General features: G+C 31.9%; 1 protein-coding gene across 1 annotated transcript in view; it reads left to right on the top strand.

The window, feature by feature from the left end:
- The first annotated feature begins 588 nt into the window (after nt 1–588).
- LOC126822273 (bifunctional glutamate/proline--tRNA ligase) overlaps nt 589–17,489 on the top strand; it is a 30,777-nt gene continuing 13,876 nt past the window's right edge. Inside the window, exons 1-19 of the mRNA XM_050551053.2 lie at nt 589–1,193; nt 2,364–2,451; nt 3,843–3,942; nt 5,794–5,950; nt 6,764–6,924; nt 8,001–8,086; nt 8,427–8,553; nt 10,053–10,245; nt 10,517–10,688; nt 11,585–11,709; nt 11,917–12,025; nt 12,345–12,429; nt 13,034–13,093; nt 13,415–13,525; nt 13,783–13,919; nt 14,104–14,158; nt 15,022–15,174; nt 15,627–15,739; nt 17,264–17,378. Of these exons, the coding sequence (XP_050407010.2) occupies nt 1,157–1,193; nt 2,364–2,451; nt 3,843–3,942; nt 5,794–5,950; nt 6,764–6,924; nt 8,001–8,086; nt 8,427–8,553; nt 10,053–10,245; nt 10,517–10,688; nt 11,585–11,709; nt 11,917–12,025; nt 12,345–12,429; nt 13,034–13,093; nt 13,415–13,525; nt 13,783–13,919; nt 14,104–14,158; nt 15,022–15,174; nt 15,627–15,739; nt 17,264–17,378 (2,184 nt within the window). The 5' untranslated portion in view covers nt 589–1,156. The remainder of the gene's footprint in view (nt 1,194–2,363; nt 2,452–3,842; nt 3,943–5,793; nt 5,951–6,763; nt 6,925–8,000; nt 8,087–8,426; nt 8,554–10,052; nt 10,246–10,516; nt 10,689–11,584; nt 11,710–11,916; nt 12,026–12,344; nt 12,430–13,033; nt 13,094–13,414; nt 13,526–13,782; nt 13,920–14,103; nt 14,159–15,021; nt 15,175–15,626; nt 15,740–17,263; nt 17,379–17,489) is intronic.

The raw sequence follows: 17,489 nt of genomic DNA, 5'->3' as shown, positions 1-17,489 counted from the left end.
ATTTAAAAATACCAAAAATCGCCGGAATTCACTTTGAAAACATATAAACACCGGAAATCACTTTCAAAATATCGGAATTTGACTGTAATGTATAATTTACATGCTGCCCGAAAAGGGTTTTTGTGTAATAAAGTCTATCTATCTATCTATCTATCTATCTATCTTAAGACCTTCCTATATACTAGTATTCTGTATTAATAATGAATTACTTTAAAACACCGAAAATCGCCGGAATTTGCTTTGAGAAAATCGGAAGGTGTTGTAGTTGTAGTTGTTTGAAACTACCGGAATTCATTTCATAACGTGTTACATTGTCTAATGAATAATTACATATTTATTTCGATCTTTCAACAGATTACATAAAAAAACACGGCCACACACTATAATGTTTAGGGCTTCCCCGGCCTGGTTATCATTATTCACTGGGAAGGTGATATTATTTACAACTGTCTAAACGAGGAACGCTAGATCGGAGACGGTCTAGCCCATAGAGAACGCTAGTTTGGGGTCGGTCCTGCACATTCTAGCAATATGGCGTCATATGTGGATTTGTGCAAGGGTTAGGACCATAGAGGTGTCAATATATACACCTCCATGGTTAGGACCTGCACATTTCGTCAAGGTCTTGAGATGTAAACAGTGCTAGCTCTAACCCTGGACTAAGCCTAACCATAGAACTGTACTGATACGATCCATGGCCTAACCCTTACCCTCACGTCCATAATGCACAATCAACATATGACGTCATATATAAGACCGTCTCCGATCTAGCGTTCACCATGTGCTAGACCTTCTCCGATCTTGCGTTCTCCATGCGCTACATCTAGATCGCCTTCGATTTCGATTTTCCTTGACCTTGTTACAACATTTATTTAAAGTAAAATTGACGAAATCTCCCGCAATATCTTTATTAAGATTACAACCCATACTTATTTTTCTCATGCAATTGAGTGAAGTATAAATAGGTATTTAAACACAAACAAGGATTTATAAATTTTATTTGCAGACGAGATATTGAAGAAACTTAGGTTAGTAATAGTAATCGAAGTATTGTGTATGACTGGATAACGGTGACTTGTGCCGGTACAACGTTTACAACAACGATATTAGTTCACATGTTGAAAGCTGATAGCTCATTAGCTGAGTGGTATTTACAATGACTCTAAAATTGGTTACCAATAAGGATAAAGCTGGTAATATTTATATCATGTTATAACCCCAAGCTTTTAAGAATTATGTTAAATAACGGTTCTATTTCAATAACGGTACCTCTACTATTTCAGAAACGTAGCCTACTCCCAGCTGAAATTTGATATGATGAGGTCATGGATCATTGGATGGCTATTCTCCCTTAACATCCACTGAAAATTTCAGGTCCCTACGACCACCGTAACTGGTAGAGGTACATTAATGAAATAGAACCAATTCTCTACAAGGTTTTATTGTACTGTAGGGATAATTAATTGGCCTGAAAGACTTTGGGATTTCATCATCTTTTTAACCAGCTCAAGCTGGCTTAAAAACCTCATCTCTGGAGTCTCAGTCACCGCCCAGTGTTTCAGATGGTGCGATATATATAATAATTAATAGTTATATACATTTCCATCTGGCAAATCCCAACGGGGATCACATTGGGCCACAATAAGCAGAATTGACAGCATTTTTCATCAAAACAATGATTGATTATTGTTACTCATAACATTTCTGCCACATTCAACTACTAATATAATCTTACCTGACACATGTACAAATCATGTCTTTTTAAACCAAAGCAATTGAATAATACCTGGCTCTTCGGCATTTTAAATTTATTAGGAATGTAATTATAAATGTAATTATGAATGTCCGTATCAATTTCAATAAAAACAACACTTGATTTAATGTATTGATAATATTTGCAGATAAATCAAAGTTGTTTCACCAGAGTGATTATGTTTAATAAGTTTTAATAGTATAAAATTAACTTATTTTCAAGATGTTACATACATTAATAATGAAATTAAGTTTTCTAGGAAAAACTAAAGACACCCAATCGTAGCCAAAAACAAGATCAGTACATCTCAAATTTTTTTTATGGCTATTGCCTAGCTATTAGCAATTGTAATAGCCATACAAAATCAAATGATAGCATGGTGTAGGCTAATGGTAGCTGAAGTAGTTATAAATAGTAGCATTTGATTCGTATTCAGCCTTTACTGCTAAAACCCCATAATTAATTTACTTCTATATACATGTATCTATGATTTCCCCGGGCAAAAAGTAAGACTGGCCTCTGGGCCTAATTTTCCACAGTTCTGAAATAAAGTAAATATTATTGCTTGTGTGTACCTGAATCTGTCATAATTGTATCTCTAAAATTTCAGCCGTTTTGTTGACTAGTAAATATGTCCAACTCAATGGTGGCAAGTTACAAATTGAGGAAGGTGTCAATACAAGTCTTTCTGTTGATGGGTGAGTCTCTATATTTTATTATCCCCCACCTTTCGAAGAAAGCAGTGGACTGTTAAAATGGGTTCGTCCGTCTGTCTGTCCGTCACACTTTTTTGGGACACCATAACTCTCTTTCTAATTGAGTTAGAATGTTCAAACTTGGTGTAAGTTTTAATTAGGTTGATCCCTTGATGGAGTTCGAAGATGAGCATTTTCTGCTTAGGGTAAGTAGAGATAAGCAATTTGATTGGTTCATGCTTTGGGACACAATAGTTCTGATTAAGTGAGAGTGACCAAACTTGGTGTATAGTTTCATTACATCAGTACCTTACTATGTTCAATAATGAACATTTTCTGCTCAGGGTACGAGAGCGATAAGCAATTTTATTTGTCAAGACTCTGGAATTGAGCAACAATGTTCACACTTGGTGTAGGTGTTTATTAGGTGAATGCCTTGATGGAGTTCGGAGATGAAAATTTTCTGCTAAGGGTAAGCAGAGATGATCAATTTGATTGGTCGATGCTTTGGGACACGATAACTTTAGTTCTAATTAAGTGAGAGTGATGAAACTTGGTGTATAGTTTCATCACATCAATACCTTGACTAAGTTCGATAATGAACATTTTCTGCTGAGGGTAAGCAGAGCGATAAGCAGTTTGATTGGTCAAGACTTTGAAACGCAATAACTCTCCTTCTAATTGAGGTAGAATGTTCAAACTTGGTATAAGCATTCATTAGGTGAATGCCTTGATGGAGTTCGATGATGAACATTGTCTACTTACGGTAAGAAGAGACGAGCAATTTGATTAGTTGATGTGTTTGGGCATAATAACTTTGGTTATAATTAAGTGAGAGCTATGAAACTCTGAGTATAGATTTGCTATACCTTGACTAAGTTTGATAAGAATTTTCTGCTTAGGCTAAGGAGCGATAAGTAGTTTGAGTGGTCAAGACTTTGGAACATAAAAAATTGCTTTTAATTGAGGTAGAATGTTTAAGCTTGATGTTCATTAGGTGAATATCCTGACTGAGTTCAATGATTAACATTTTCCACTAAAGATAAGCAGACGTAAGCAATTTCTTTGAATTTGATTCTATCTGATAGAGAGTGATGAAACTTAGTGTATAGTTGATAATCAGTTTGATTGCTCGATACTTTCGAAAAAAATAAATGTGCAAAAAAATCATAATCTATTAAACAAAGTAGTTAATGAAAATCAATGGATTACTAAATTCCAGGATTTTTTTCTGTGTCAGTATAATTGTCACATAACTTTATAACTAAAACATCTGATGCAAATTGTTAGATCTAATAATACTGGTATATTGACTATTATTCTGACTTAAAAATTGCATACTCTGTAAGTTGTGATAGCAAACGACTCCATTCTTAGTGTATTTCAATTTTCAGACAGACCAGTTTTACAACACCATCATCTATTTGTCGTTACTTAGCTCGAAGTAATCCAAGTCTTGCTCTACAAGGTTCAACAAATCTACAAAAGACCGAGGTAAATGTTCTGTTTTTGAAATCTTTTTTCATTGTGGTCTAATATTATACACATTTATCTCCTTGGTTGTTTTGGTTTTTTCTCTTACAATAAAATATACAAAGTAAACTGATATCACAAATGGTTTCGTATTCTTTTTGATTTTATATTTGGTTCATAATCTAGAGTAGTATTGAAATAAATGAAATGGGGTTAGCGTCTAACTTTTCTGCACAGATTGGACTATTATGAAGACGGGCGTTTAATGTACAGTGTGCTATCAAGGAAATCCTTACCCATACAGTGGCACTAAACCTACTCTCATATCAAATTTCTACTCTCAAGGGTTCTGTTACGTGCTTGCAAACAAGTTCACAGGACCTTATTTTTTTGTCCCAACTGAACGAATAGACTACTGTCTTTTCCCAACCATCCGTCCTGCACCCACTGACATGGGGAAACCACACTGGAAAATACTAGGGAATTTTCTCAGCCAACACCAGGATTGAACCCCAGACCTCCTGATTAGTGCCTTACTCCTGTATCTAAATGCAACCTGTAGTACAAAGTAGCACACATGCTACAAGAATCTGGAATTCAACAATATAGCACACACACCAGATTTGTTTTAAGACATCAAAGTGGTTTTCATTTTGGGTTCTGAATTGTGGACTCTATTTTGGTATTAGGTAATGAATAAAGAATGTCCCACAATAGCAAACTGGATCACAAAAATGTCAAGGACAACATTAATGTGAAAAAGAGTGTTATCCCACAAGAAAGCCTACTAGCTTGCCACTGAGGGATTCTCATGAACGTATAAGTAGGATGTCCCATTCTTGGAGTCATGGAGTTATGTAATGATTTGATGATTATGCCACATAATCCATGTTGCATGTTGTCGCCATGACGTAGTCAATGCAAATTATTACATTGCTCGAAGTTATTTTTAATTTTTTTTATGCCCACATTGAAATGTGGTTGTATATTGCCGTACAATTTCTTGTGAAAACTCTACAGATTACATTTATCATCTGATTGTATTGAAATTGATATATCTTGTGTACATCAGTAAGATGAAGAAGTCTATTTAATTTCAATAATTTTCATGAATTTCATTTCGAGTCATGGCCCTTGTTTCACTTTGTTGAACCTTTTGAACACTCTAATGACAAACATATCATCTGATCTGTATGAAATGCATATGCATCATTTAAATTAGTGAATTAATTTAAAGAAGCCTATTGAATTTCAGCAATTTCTGTTAATTATGTCTTATGATCACTCGAATGACGGAAGTTATTATCTGATCTGAATAAGAATCATATTGAATTTCAGCAATTTCCGTTAATTTCTTTTTCAGTTATGGCCCTTGTTTCATTTTGTTTCACCTTGTGAACACTCCAATGTCAAATGTTATCATCCGATTTGTATGTACTTTATACGCATCATGTAAATTAGTGTAATGAAGAAACCTGTTGAATTTCAACAATTTCTAAATATAATTACTTTTAGAGTTATTGCTCTTGTTTAACTTTGTTGAACCGTGTGAACGCCAAACGTTATCATCCGATCTGTATGAAATTTATATGCATCATTTAAATTAGTCAAACGAAGAAGCTAGAGTTAAGTCCCTTGTTTCAGTTTGTAGAACCTTGTGAACCCTCAAATGACAAATGAAATTGTCTTGTAAATGCCCCCAATTACCTACAAAAGAATAAATATGCGACAACCCTTGTTGACCGCTCGGATGATTTAGCTGTTGTGGTTGTATGTTTTGATGCCTGAAGTGACAACCTATCTGCACTGTTATTTTTGTCCTACTGCTAAAAGTATATATTTAAACACTTTTTAACAAAATATTTTTTTTAGGTGGACCATTGGATGACATTTTCTAGAAGACGTCTAGCTTGTACATCAGATTTCAAAGATGCCATTGAATATCTGGATAGAGCTTTGGCCCCAGTAACCTATCTAGTTGGCCATGGTCTAACATTGGCTGATTTTTGTGTGTGGGAAACCTTATACAGTAAGTATGGTCACTATCCGTTGAATTGTTTGAAAATAATTTTCTTGGATAAATGATTATTTTTAGAAAAATTGAAAGTGATATTCTTGATAAGAATTGAAATATTTGAATTGAAATATATAACTTTTGATTTGAAATTATATCCAAACTTATAAGAAATATAATCTTTCAAGATTATTGAAGACAGTACATATTGAATAATAAAAATATTAATGCAGATACCATTATGAATGACATGCTACTCTAATTTTAAGACAATAAATAGCTGTCTGTGCCAGCATGAGAGTAGTTACTGTACATGTACCAGGTCATGAAATGTCGCTATTTTTTTTTCAAACTTGTTGCTTTAGTAAATAACCTATCACTCTCAATTATCAAAGTCCAATCACGTCACACATTATCCATATATGTACACAAACACTTAAATTATTTAGGAAATCACGTACATTGCTCCACAGGAATAATGTAGTATGCAACCTTTTTATTTCTTTGACATCAGAAAACTTAAAAATTCTTTCAAGTTCGTGAATCTGCTTTGGTTCAGCAATGCAAAGATTCATGCAATTCTATAATCCGTACAGTACTGATATACAGCTGGACCAACAGCAGTTGACAGTCTGTAATAATTAACTTATTTATTGTGGGCTTTTTGTACTATTTCGACCTATAAATCTATTTATCCTGGTCATTAGAAATACACTTTCAGCTAAAAATAGATTTTTTGTGTGATATATACTTGAATGAACATATTGTGACAAGGATAACTATTCAATAAATGTACTAAAAATATAACTGTAATTCATATTTTTTAAGTGAGCTCTGTGTGGCAGAAGATGGTAGACGATGCGAATTGTTGTCTTAATGTGAAGAGATATTATCAGTTTTTATCAAATCAAGAATTGTTTGGATCTGTTCTCTCCGAACTTAAACCATCAGGAAATTCTACAAAAACAGAAAAGGCTGGGGATAGTTCTGTAAGTGACTTTTCATATTGTCTTTGTTTTCCAATTAAATCATACTCGCAAGAACATTTGTTTGTCATTAGCAGGGATCCAAATTGATGGACGCAAACACGCGAAATGCGTGTTGATTTTGTAGCACTTGTTACAAAAATGTCATATGAAAGAAAATGCAGGTAACACATATTTTCACTTATTGATATTGAATAACAATAAAATTAGGACCGTAATGATGACCAAAAACGGAAAGTTTATTGATTTTTTTTTTACTTCCTTGCAAAATGTAAAAACATCGCTTTCTATATCAGACATTTTGTGACATCTGTGCATGTGTCAGGTATTCAGAATTCTTCGTCAAGTATACAGAATTCTTATGTTTTTTCCCTGAACTTACATTGGGTTACCAGAGTTTACCCTATTCAATAAAAAAAATACACATATCATAATTGACCTCTTTTAGTGTTCGACTATATGTCCTTCCATTATCGTCGTTATTTTCCATCAAACAAATTCTGACATCACACGATCTTCAAGTAGGTTAATGTTATTCATTATCGTACGTTTTCAATATAAATATAAACAGTTTATACTCCAAAGTATAACATAACTTGTAATCTAAAGATAATAGAATTATTTTCATTAAAAAAAAAATTGCCTCTTGAATTTCTTGTCCATTTAAAATCGACAAGCAAAATTTTCCTGTCCGTGTCATTAGGAAATAAAGAACATCTACTACTGTAATAAACTCATCTTGGGAAAAAAAGATGAGTTATGTAGGCATACACGTAAAAGAACCCTTGACATTTGGAATTCAAAATAAGAGTAGGACATAATGTGGTCTGGGCAAAATTTTCCTCATAGCACATACATGGTGTACACCCATCTTTATTAGCCCAGTAGGTGCAGAACCATAAGTTGTTAAACCCCATTTTATTTCATAATAGATTTTGAGTACATTTAGTGTGAATTAAACCATTAAAAATGCCAATGATGACAGGCAGCTTTAAAAGTTATTTGCAGTGTAAACATATTTTTCCAGCTTTCCTTTCACAATCTTTTGTCAGTTATTTAGTTGCCTTCATTATATATAGATTAAAAAGGATGAAGGTAAATTTGTTGAGCTACCAGGTGCAGAGATGGGTAAAGTTATTGTTCGATTTCCACCAGAAGCCAGTGGGTAGGTTGATTTTTTTTTTCTGACTTTAGGGTGACATATATTGAAATAATGTCCACTTGAATGAGGACTGTTTGACGAGCGATGAAGCACCCACAATTGTCATTGTTACAGGCAATCAAATTACCGCATGACCATTACAGTATCAGATTTTAGTTGAACCCGAGATACTTGTTTTAGTCTTGATTATACAGAAAACATCTCTATGATTATGCTTTGATTTTATATTCAGTTATCAGAAGTTTTTCATTTAGCACTTAAGTGCTTATAAGAACAACAAATAAAATTCTTTTATTATTAAGTTGTCAGATATATTGTAATTACTAGAGAATATGTTTTTCAGATATCTACATGTTGGTCATGCTAAAGCTGCCCTACTTAATCAATACTATCAACAAAGTTTTAATGGTAAGCTTATCATGCGTTTTGATGATACTAATCCTGCTAAAGAGAATGCTGAATATGAGAAGGTACGTTCAATTATAACAGGCCTTAAGATCAGAAATTCACACTGGAGTGATAAAATGTGTTTGCCAAATATTTTGCGGCAGCTATTTAACACTTGCAAATTTCTATGCTTATTACATTAAATTTAAAAATGCATAAATTATAAATAAACACTGTTTATGTATTATTATTACTGTAGTAGGATAACTCAGATAAACACCGTTTATGTATTATTATTACTGTAGTAGGATAACTCAGATAAACACTGTTTATGTATTATTATTACTGTAGTAGGATAACTCAGATAAACACTGTTTATGTATTATTATTACTGTAGTAGGATAACTCAGACTCAAACTATTCATAAATAAAAAGCATTTGAAAGAATTCTTTTTCTTTTGGTATCATACATGTGTATGTCCAATTACATTTCAACAGACAAGAAAATATCAAATTACATTACGACCTGTTGACATCTAACAGAGCCTAATAATCTAGTTGTACGTTGTAAGTAGCTTATCGAACATTGACACAATACTGGGCTTCTGATATGCCTTTTAATCACAAATTATGCCCATTGTGACAGCTTGTGTGCATATTCTTTATTTACTATCAAGTTACATGAAATAATGAACAAAAACAAGCCTTTCTTTGATAGATTATCGTAATCGCTAATTATGATTGGCTACTATTTTCTGGATTCAGATAGAGGTTCTAATTGAGACGAAAGGATTAGGATTAGATTTCTTCACTGTAATTTGAATATTTTTTAGTTTCATATTCTTTATAATTATTTTAAACATAACTGTCAATGTCTTTAAATAGTTTTGGCAAAATTCTCAAATACAACAGATCTAAATTTCACGTTTCCCTTCCAGCCTCGCACGTGTTTCTTCACCTAAAAATCGCTTGTTCGATTGCTAATTCCAAGTATTGAGGATAACTTTGCACCTGAATTAATGAACAGCAATGTGATGGTGACATCGAAAATCAACCACAGCATGGTTTTGGGAACATGTCGCCCACTATTTTAAGCCCAAAAGATCTATTAGTAAAATTCAATAATTTAATGGTGCGATAATTCGTGTTCGCTAATTTCATTTTGCGACTTCAAATTTCAAGGCCTGATATAAGCTTATAGTGTAAATGTAAGTAGCGTTCAATACACTTTTCAGGTTGGAAGTCGTAATATTAAAAAAAGATACACGAGGTAGTTACATTGATCATTTTATTTTCGGATGTTGCTAACACGTAAAAACATGCAACACTTTAACAGAGAAACAGGAAAATTATAGATGTAGCAAACTATTTTTTTATTTTTTATGGACAATAAAGAATATGCACAATTTGTGCATGCACCAACAGTAATGAATACAGCATTGTTTACGGTCTTCTGTATATACAAGATCTGACCAAAGCTGAAGGTATTCACAGGCTCGAAAACCTCATGTACAAGCTGATGAAAAAGAATTATCATCATCAATGAGTTATTGTATATTCAACCGTATTTCACGGATTTCAGGTTATTTTGGAAGATATAGCCATGTTGGGTATAAAATATGACATCTTCACCCATACCTCGGATCATTTCGAAAAATTACAAGATTATTGTGAAGTTATGATACGTAAAGGCAATGCATATGTTGATGACACAGAACCAGAAGTCATGAAACAAGAAAGAGAAGATCGCAAAGAATCTAAAAATAGAAACAATAGTAAGTAATGTTTTTTTGTTTAGACAGTAATTACACTTCAAATTAAAATTTGATATCAAAATTTGAGCAGATCTTTAGATAATCAGATTCATTCATGTGGTTTTTTTTTCTTTCCAAACCATTACTGCATTTAGCTACATGTATATGAGACAGTGTATTACCACATGTCTACTTTTTTGTTTAGAAAACCTGATACCATTTCTCATAGCTAATAAAATTTTGTGGTACTTTTGTTTTATCTTATTATGTCCACACATAAATTTCTTTTTAGGTGTCGATAAAAATATGGAAATGTGGAATGCAATGAAGAAAGGAAGTGAGTTTGGGCAGAAGTGTGCTGTTCGTGCTAAAATCAATATGTCTAGTGATAATGGATGTATGAGAGATCCAACTATTTATAGATGTAAAAATGAAACCCATATTAAAACAGGAGATAAATACAAGTATGTTCACAGATCTAGATTTATAATGAATTATTGATCAAGATGAAATGAAAATTTTTTGATTTCTCGTATAACTAATAGTTGTCAACAGGACAAATTGATACTGCTTCTGCCAGACCTTTTGGAAAATGAATATTCCATGAATAAACAGGGCTACATTTGCACACCCCATAGAATTAGTAAAGTTACTTTCATTAACCAATCTGCACATCGAACAATCGCTTGCAAGATTGAGGTTTGATATGCAAAATCTACAAATGCTATATGTTTTGACATGCTATATTTTTCGGGCATTGACAGCTTTTGTCGTACACAAATAGTTGACTACTTTCTAACGTGTAATTCCAAGGCATGTACACTGTGTTCAAACTCCTGATTCCAATATTGATAGTTGTACGAAACTTAAAGATATATTAGTTAATAGTCTAATAAAGAGTTAGTTATTCTAGCTGTAATAATTCAAAAATAGATGATAGAAAAAGAAAATATTGAAAATTTCATTCAAATTACTTCATTCTGAGCCAAATTATAACTGTTTGTAATTTTGACATGATGTTTACATAGTGGTAACCAGGGTTCTGGTATATTCGAGACTTAGCCTGGCTTTCCCATTTTTATAAATTAAATTTTAAATGGCAAACCGTTCTAATCTAGTTAAAATCTGGAGTATCCAATTCCATCGAGAGTTGATTATGGTCTTGTTTTGTTAATAAATGTCTAATTAATAGTTTATATATAACATTTCAGGCCTAAAGAAAGACCTGCAATAGGCAGATTTAGCTCTTGTATAATGTATGTTTAAAATATTGCAGTTACTCCTAAGATTATTTCAACTGAATATTTCAAAAAATAAAGAAATAATGTTAGATATTTCAAATAAAATTGTTTATTTTCAGGGTTTATCCTACGTATGATTTTGCATGTCCTATAGTTGATAGTGTTGAAGGTGTAACACATGCTCTAAGAACAACAGAGTATCATGATAGAGATGATCAATATTTCTGGTTCATTGATGTGTTGGGTAATATCAAATTTAATTCTCGGTATTGTAGATAAAACAAAAAACTCTCTATTAATAGAATTAGTACTATTTTGTATATTTGTAATTTTAATCACAGGTCTTATGTATTCTTGTAATAAATTTGTTGTAATGCGGTTTATTTAATGGTAACATAATTTTTGATATGTCACAGAATGATTGTCAGTTAAAGAATTATCTTTCTTTCAGGATTAAGGAAACCACATATATATGAATACAGTCGTCTGAACCTACAGAACACTGTTATGTCAAAACGTAAACTGACATGGTTTGTAAATGAAGGTCTGGTTGATGGCTGGTAAGATTTAAATTCATTACTTTTGTGAATGTCTAAATCTGTCATTGTAAATGCAGGAGGACCGCACCACACCTAATGATTTTAACTAGAAAACAGGTGAACAAGATAGAAACACTGACATTGTAAGACATAAAATAACTAATAAATCAAGTGTCTGTATTTGTAAATGTGTGATTTGGTTCTAAAAATTGCTTTTTTGCCCACGATAAATGTGGAAACGTATTGTTATCACCTTTAGACTGGTTGATTTGTACATATTGTAGCTAATGCCAAACAATAATAAACTATTGTTTTATAGACATTTATTGTTATATTTTAGGGATGATCCTCGTTTTCCTACAGTTAGAGGTGTATTAAGGCGTGGTATGACTGTAGATGGTCTAAAGCAATTTATCATTTCACAGGTACATTAAACACTTACCTTTTATCTAGTATATTTTATTCACTAAGCATTATTGAGTGATGTATTTAATATCAGTGAGGTAAATAAGAACGTAGACTTTATATTTCTGAATATTGTTGATTGTGTTTTATGAATAATAGAGATCAGTTTTTCAAGGCTATTTGAACTAATATTTGGTGTTCATCAGCTAAAAAAAATCAACTAACATTCAAAAATGAAATAGATAAAAGAGAAAGTTATTGATTGGAGAAATATATAAGTTTTAGATTCTAAAAAAAAAGCCATCCAAAAATTTATCATTTGAATTGAATAGCATATTTGAGTAAGATTCAAATAATGAATATTTGAATCAGGGTCAGAGTGACCACTGAGTTTGCATGAGGAACAGGATCTTGTGGGGGCACAAAAACTCCAATATATATATCGTTAAGTGGTCCCGGGGGGTTCTCTTCCCACTGTGCCGCGAAATTGTGGGCTGTGTGGAACATTCTATAGTCTTTGGATACCTTTCACTTAGCCCATGATTTGAGTAGGAAAATCAATAAAAAGAGATTAAAGATCTATGATAAGATTTATTAATCAATTAAGTTAATTATACTTTTCAGGGTTCTTCAAGATCTGTCAATATGATGGAATGGGACAAAATCTGGTCTGTCAATAAAAAGGTCAGATTTATAATATGTAATCTTATGTAATAGGTTATAAATCACCACCTAAAAGGTTCACTACATCATTAGCCATGTTGAAATATACAGGGAAATTAATAGAACAAAAAATATCGTAAAATCTGTGGTGACATTCAAAGAAAAACATACTTTGGTTGAGCTCACTATGTAGAATACAATGTACATAACTCAAAGGTTATAATGTGCTAAATATATTAAATTTTGTTTACTAGCGAAAGTACAACTGTCTCTTCCAGGATATATTTCATTGTTTTTGTATTAAAGCTGTATAATACAAATACCATCTTATTGATTTTGTAGGTAATAGATCCTGTTGTACCAAGATATACAGCTTTATCAAAAGATGATGTTGTTCCTATTCATGTAAATGGAGCTAAAGTTGAATCAAAAGAAGTAGCTGCTCACCCTAAGGTAAAGTTTCTTGTTAGGCAAATGTTTTAAATGGTAAACTGAAGTGTAGAGTTATGGAAGTAATAGTTTGGCCTGTGCTAATTAGCATAATAATTACTGTGAATTGAATTAAATTCATTTATTCAGTACAGATATACAGAGTTCGAAAATAAACTCAAAAACAAAAATAACAAAACTGTTAGTAATACTTCTTGAACTAGTTTTAGCAATAGTTAATGACTTTGTTTATTTTTAATGTATGCCTGGTACTTATTTAGAATAAAGATGTTGGTAATAAAACAGTATGGTATGGACCAAAGATATATATTGATGGAGCAGACGCTAAGGTTATCAAGGAAGGAGAAACAGTGACATTTATTAACTGGGGAAACTTGGTCATTAAATCTATTAAAAAGTAAGAAACTATTTCTTTATCAATTAAGGGAGAAGAAAACTGATCTAAGGTATTTGATTCTTCAAATTGTCTTTGATAAAGATGATGTTTATCTACTATTATCTAAACAATTGTGAACCATATGTCAATGTCTAGTATGCTTGATTTTTTTAAATGATTCTGATACCTTTTGTGTTGTTTTCAGGGATACTAAAGGCAATGTTACATCAATTGAAGCTGATTTGAATCTAGATAATACAGTAGGTTTAGTTTATATGTTTTTGAAGCAATATAGATTAATTCAAGCAACTATTCCCATAGATGATACTTAACTTCAGTTGAATTCATTTCAATACAAATTTCTAAAATACGGACTAATTTAAGTTGTAATATTAATGTTGTCATTTTCTGACTGATATTTAAAGTTGCAAGAAACCACTTTGTTGGAAACGGTCATTTTAAACAGAGTACTGCATTAATTTCTATGTACACTGTTTTGTGAACTTAAAGATATATTATGTAAGATTTTGATAAAGAGCTAACCATTCTTGCTATAATAGTTCAAAAATAGGTGATGAGAAATTAATATATTGAGAATTGCAATCAAATTGCTTTATTCTGAGCGAAGTGATGAGTGTTGGAATTAGCGTTGATTGTTTATTATCGTTTTAACTAAGTCTTGGTTATCCATTTTATCATTCAATTAATTTAATCTTGTGGGCATTCTAATCCATTGAAATCTCTGCCATCCGATTGTCAAGAGAGTTGATTATGGGCTTGTCATGTTAATAAATGTCTAAATGATAGTTTATATAATATTTGAAGCCAAAATAAAGAACTGCAAATAGGCAGATTTAGCTCTTACATAATGGATCTTTAATATGCAAATGGATGTAGTTTGCATATTTTGTATTGTTTTATACACCAATATTTAAGCTTATTGTGGTCACTGGAATCCTAAGAATATTCTACCGAGAAGATTTCTTAGCAGAAATTTTCAGATTGTTCAGTTTATTTAATTGCAAGTCATGTAGTTTTCTCCGGGGTTGGCTAGTCATGTGTGTGTCTGCTCTTTGTGAAATGAATTATAAAGAAAGAATGACATACTATTTCTATTTGACAGGATTTCAAAAAAACACAAAAGTTAACCTGGTTATGTGAATGTCCACAAGGTGCCTTTATACCAACAGTCTGTGTTCAGTATGATCACATCATTTCTAAACCAGTTTTAGCTAAAGATGAAGATTTTAAGACCTACATTAACAGAGATTCCAAGGTAACTCTATAATTTATAAATGTACAATTTTTGTGATGAAATTATTGTGAGTAGCCAAAGATCAGAGTTCATATCTACTACCATATTCATGTAGTAAATGTGATCATAGGCGTGTTCAATCTTCACATTAAAACTGCATTCCCTGTTTGATCTTGATCAAAAATAGAATTGTTGATTTCATTGGATAATTGTGACAATCTGTCTTCATTCAAAATTACCAATTCTGTGTTTAAATTTAAAATTTAATCTTGCATCTATATTCAAATTAATATATTACTTTATTTTAACCTAAATCAGCCCCTTTCAATTCCAAATTTCTTATTTTATAGCAATTTCAGTTAATTGTTTATAAAATAAATCAAATAGATCTGATTAGTAAACTTGTATTTATGTACCGGTATCTCTTTCTCTGTTTTAATAAACCTAGTAATGACTGTATATTGGTTTTATAGAAAGAAGAACTGATGTTGGGTGATCCATTTTTAGCTTTATTAAAGAAAGGCGATATTATACAGTTACAGAGAAGAGGTTATTTTATATGTGATCAACCATATGAACCAATTAGGTAAGCATTCAGCCACTTTCCTTAAAGAATGAGAGGGGTATTTGCAGAAAACTATGGTTTTGTTTTATTCTAAATCAGATGCTTATCATCAATTTTGCATTTTTATACACCCACATTTTCATGTGGACATATATTGTTGTCGCCCCTGTCCGTCCTGACTTCCACAATTTGTTTGTTTACACTCTATAGGTGACAAATTATCTCAAAAAGATCTTGATTCTTTTCGATACTGGCATGTATCCGACCAAAACTTCATGGATTATTGCCCCTTATTGTATGAAAAATCATGTTTTTAGCTTGTGGTCACTATTAGAGGTAACAATTTTTATCCGATTTTGATGAAATGTATGTTTATAACCCAAAAATCTCAGTTCCTTTCAATATTCGCACATATTGGACCATAACTTCCTGAAACAATATCAAATTTTTTCACGGCTTAAAGCCGCTTAATCCATGCTAATATGTACTTAGATTGATGTAAGTAAGAAAACTAAATTAAAAGATCAATGCTAGATAAACATATGGCTTGGATTCAACAAATTTAAAATGGGCTCATCAGTTGTGTTTACAAACACAGGCTTATTACATTGCTAACAGTGTAAGGTGGTCCTTATTTTGCAAAATTTTGAAAAGTTAAGGGGCTACCATCAATTTATGTCGGAATTGATGAAAAAATAATAAAAAAAAAAAAAAATTTAGAGGGTGCTACCGTCTATCAAAGTTCGAACAAAATGTAACTTTTTGGCATCTTTTCATTTTTTGTAATTTTTATGGAAAAAAGTTACACATGAAAATAAATCCTGTTTCCTGGTTAAATAGAATGTGAACAAAACAAAAATAATATTTATAAAGCTACACAAGTGATTCCAGTGTTTTATACAGAGGTTCGAAAATTAGTGGAATCAAGATTTTTCCGGGAAATTGTATTTTTTTTCTATATGTTAACTTCTAGCCCTTCGGTTTTGGTTTCCAGTTTACCCCAAGGGGTCTGTCCTCGAAGTGATCTTTTTTAGCTTATACACTAAACCTCCAAATCTTAAAAGAATATTAACATCCTCAAAATTTAATTCTGACATTTTGGTACCCTGTGTATCCAAGTGTGGGGACCTACGTTGTATGACCTGTTCCGAAATTTTAGAAGGAACATTTGTTCAAATTACTACAGATGTGAAATTCTAAGTGAAACAAAATATGGATTGTAAATCCAAATATGTGATTTACCTGTTAATTTGTAATGGTTGTGGTGGCAAGTATATGGGTAAAACCATTGACTAATTGAATTTATGCATTAATCAACACCGCTCAAAACTTGTATGAAAGAAAGCCTTACCTGTTAGCGAACATTTAGATATTTGTGGTAAAGGCAAACTCAAGGTTTTCACTTTATATAAGCTCAATTTTAGCGATAATGTTCTCTTGGACACAAAAGAAAGCAATTTTATCACGAAGTATAATCCAAGCTTGAATGCCAAGGGATGATTATACGTATATATACGTAAATTGTTGTTTGCTTTATTTTCACAGTCCAAATACAGGAAAAGCTAACCCTTGTGTATTATTGAATATACCTGATGGTCATCAGAAAGAAATGCCAACTGCTGGTTCAAAACACAAACCTTCAGAACTTAGTGCTAAAGAGGTATGTATATCATTGGCATTGATTTATAAGAATTCAAAGATGTAATGGTTACCATAATGCTTCAGTTAGCAGCATCAAATGTTGCTTTCCATTGATAACTCAATATATTAG

Source organism: Patella vulgata, chromosome 5 (genome assembly GCF_932274485.2).
Source record: "Patella vulgata chromosome 5, xgPatVulg1.2, whole genome shotgun sequence".
Lineage (NCBI taxonomy): Eukaryota > Metazoa > Mollusca > Gastropoda > Patellidae > Patella > Patella vulgata.
This window is presented reverse-complemented; position numbering and strand designations above follow the sequence as displayed.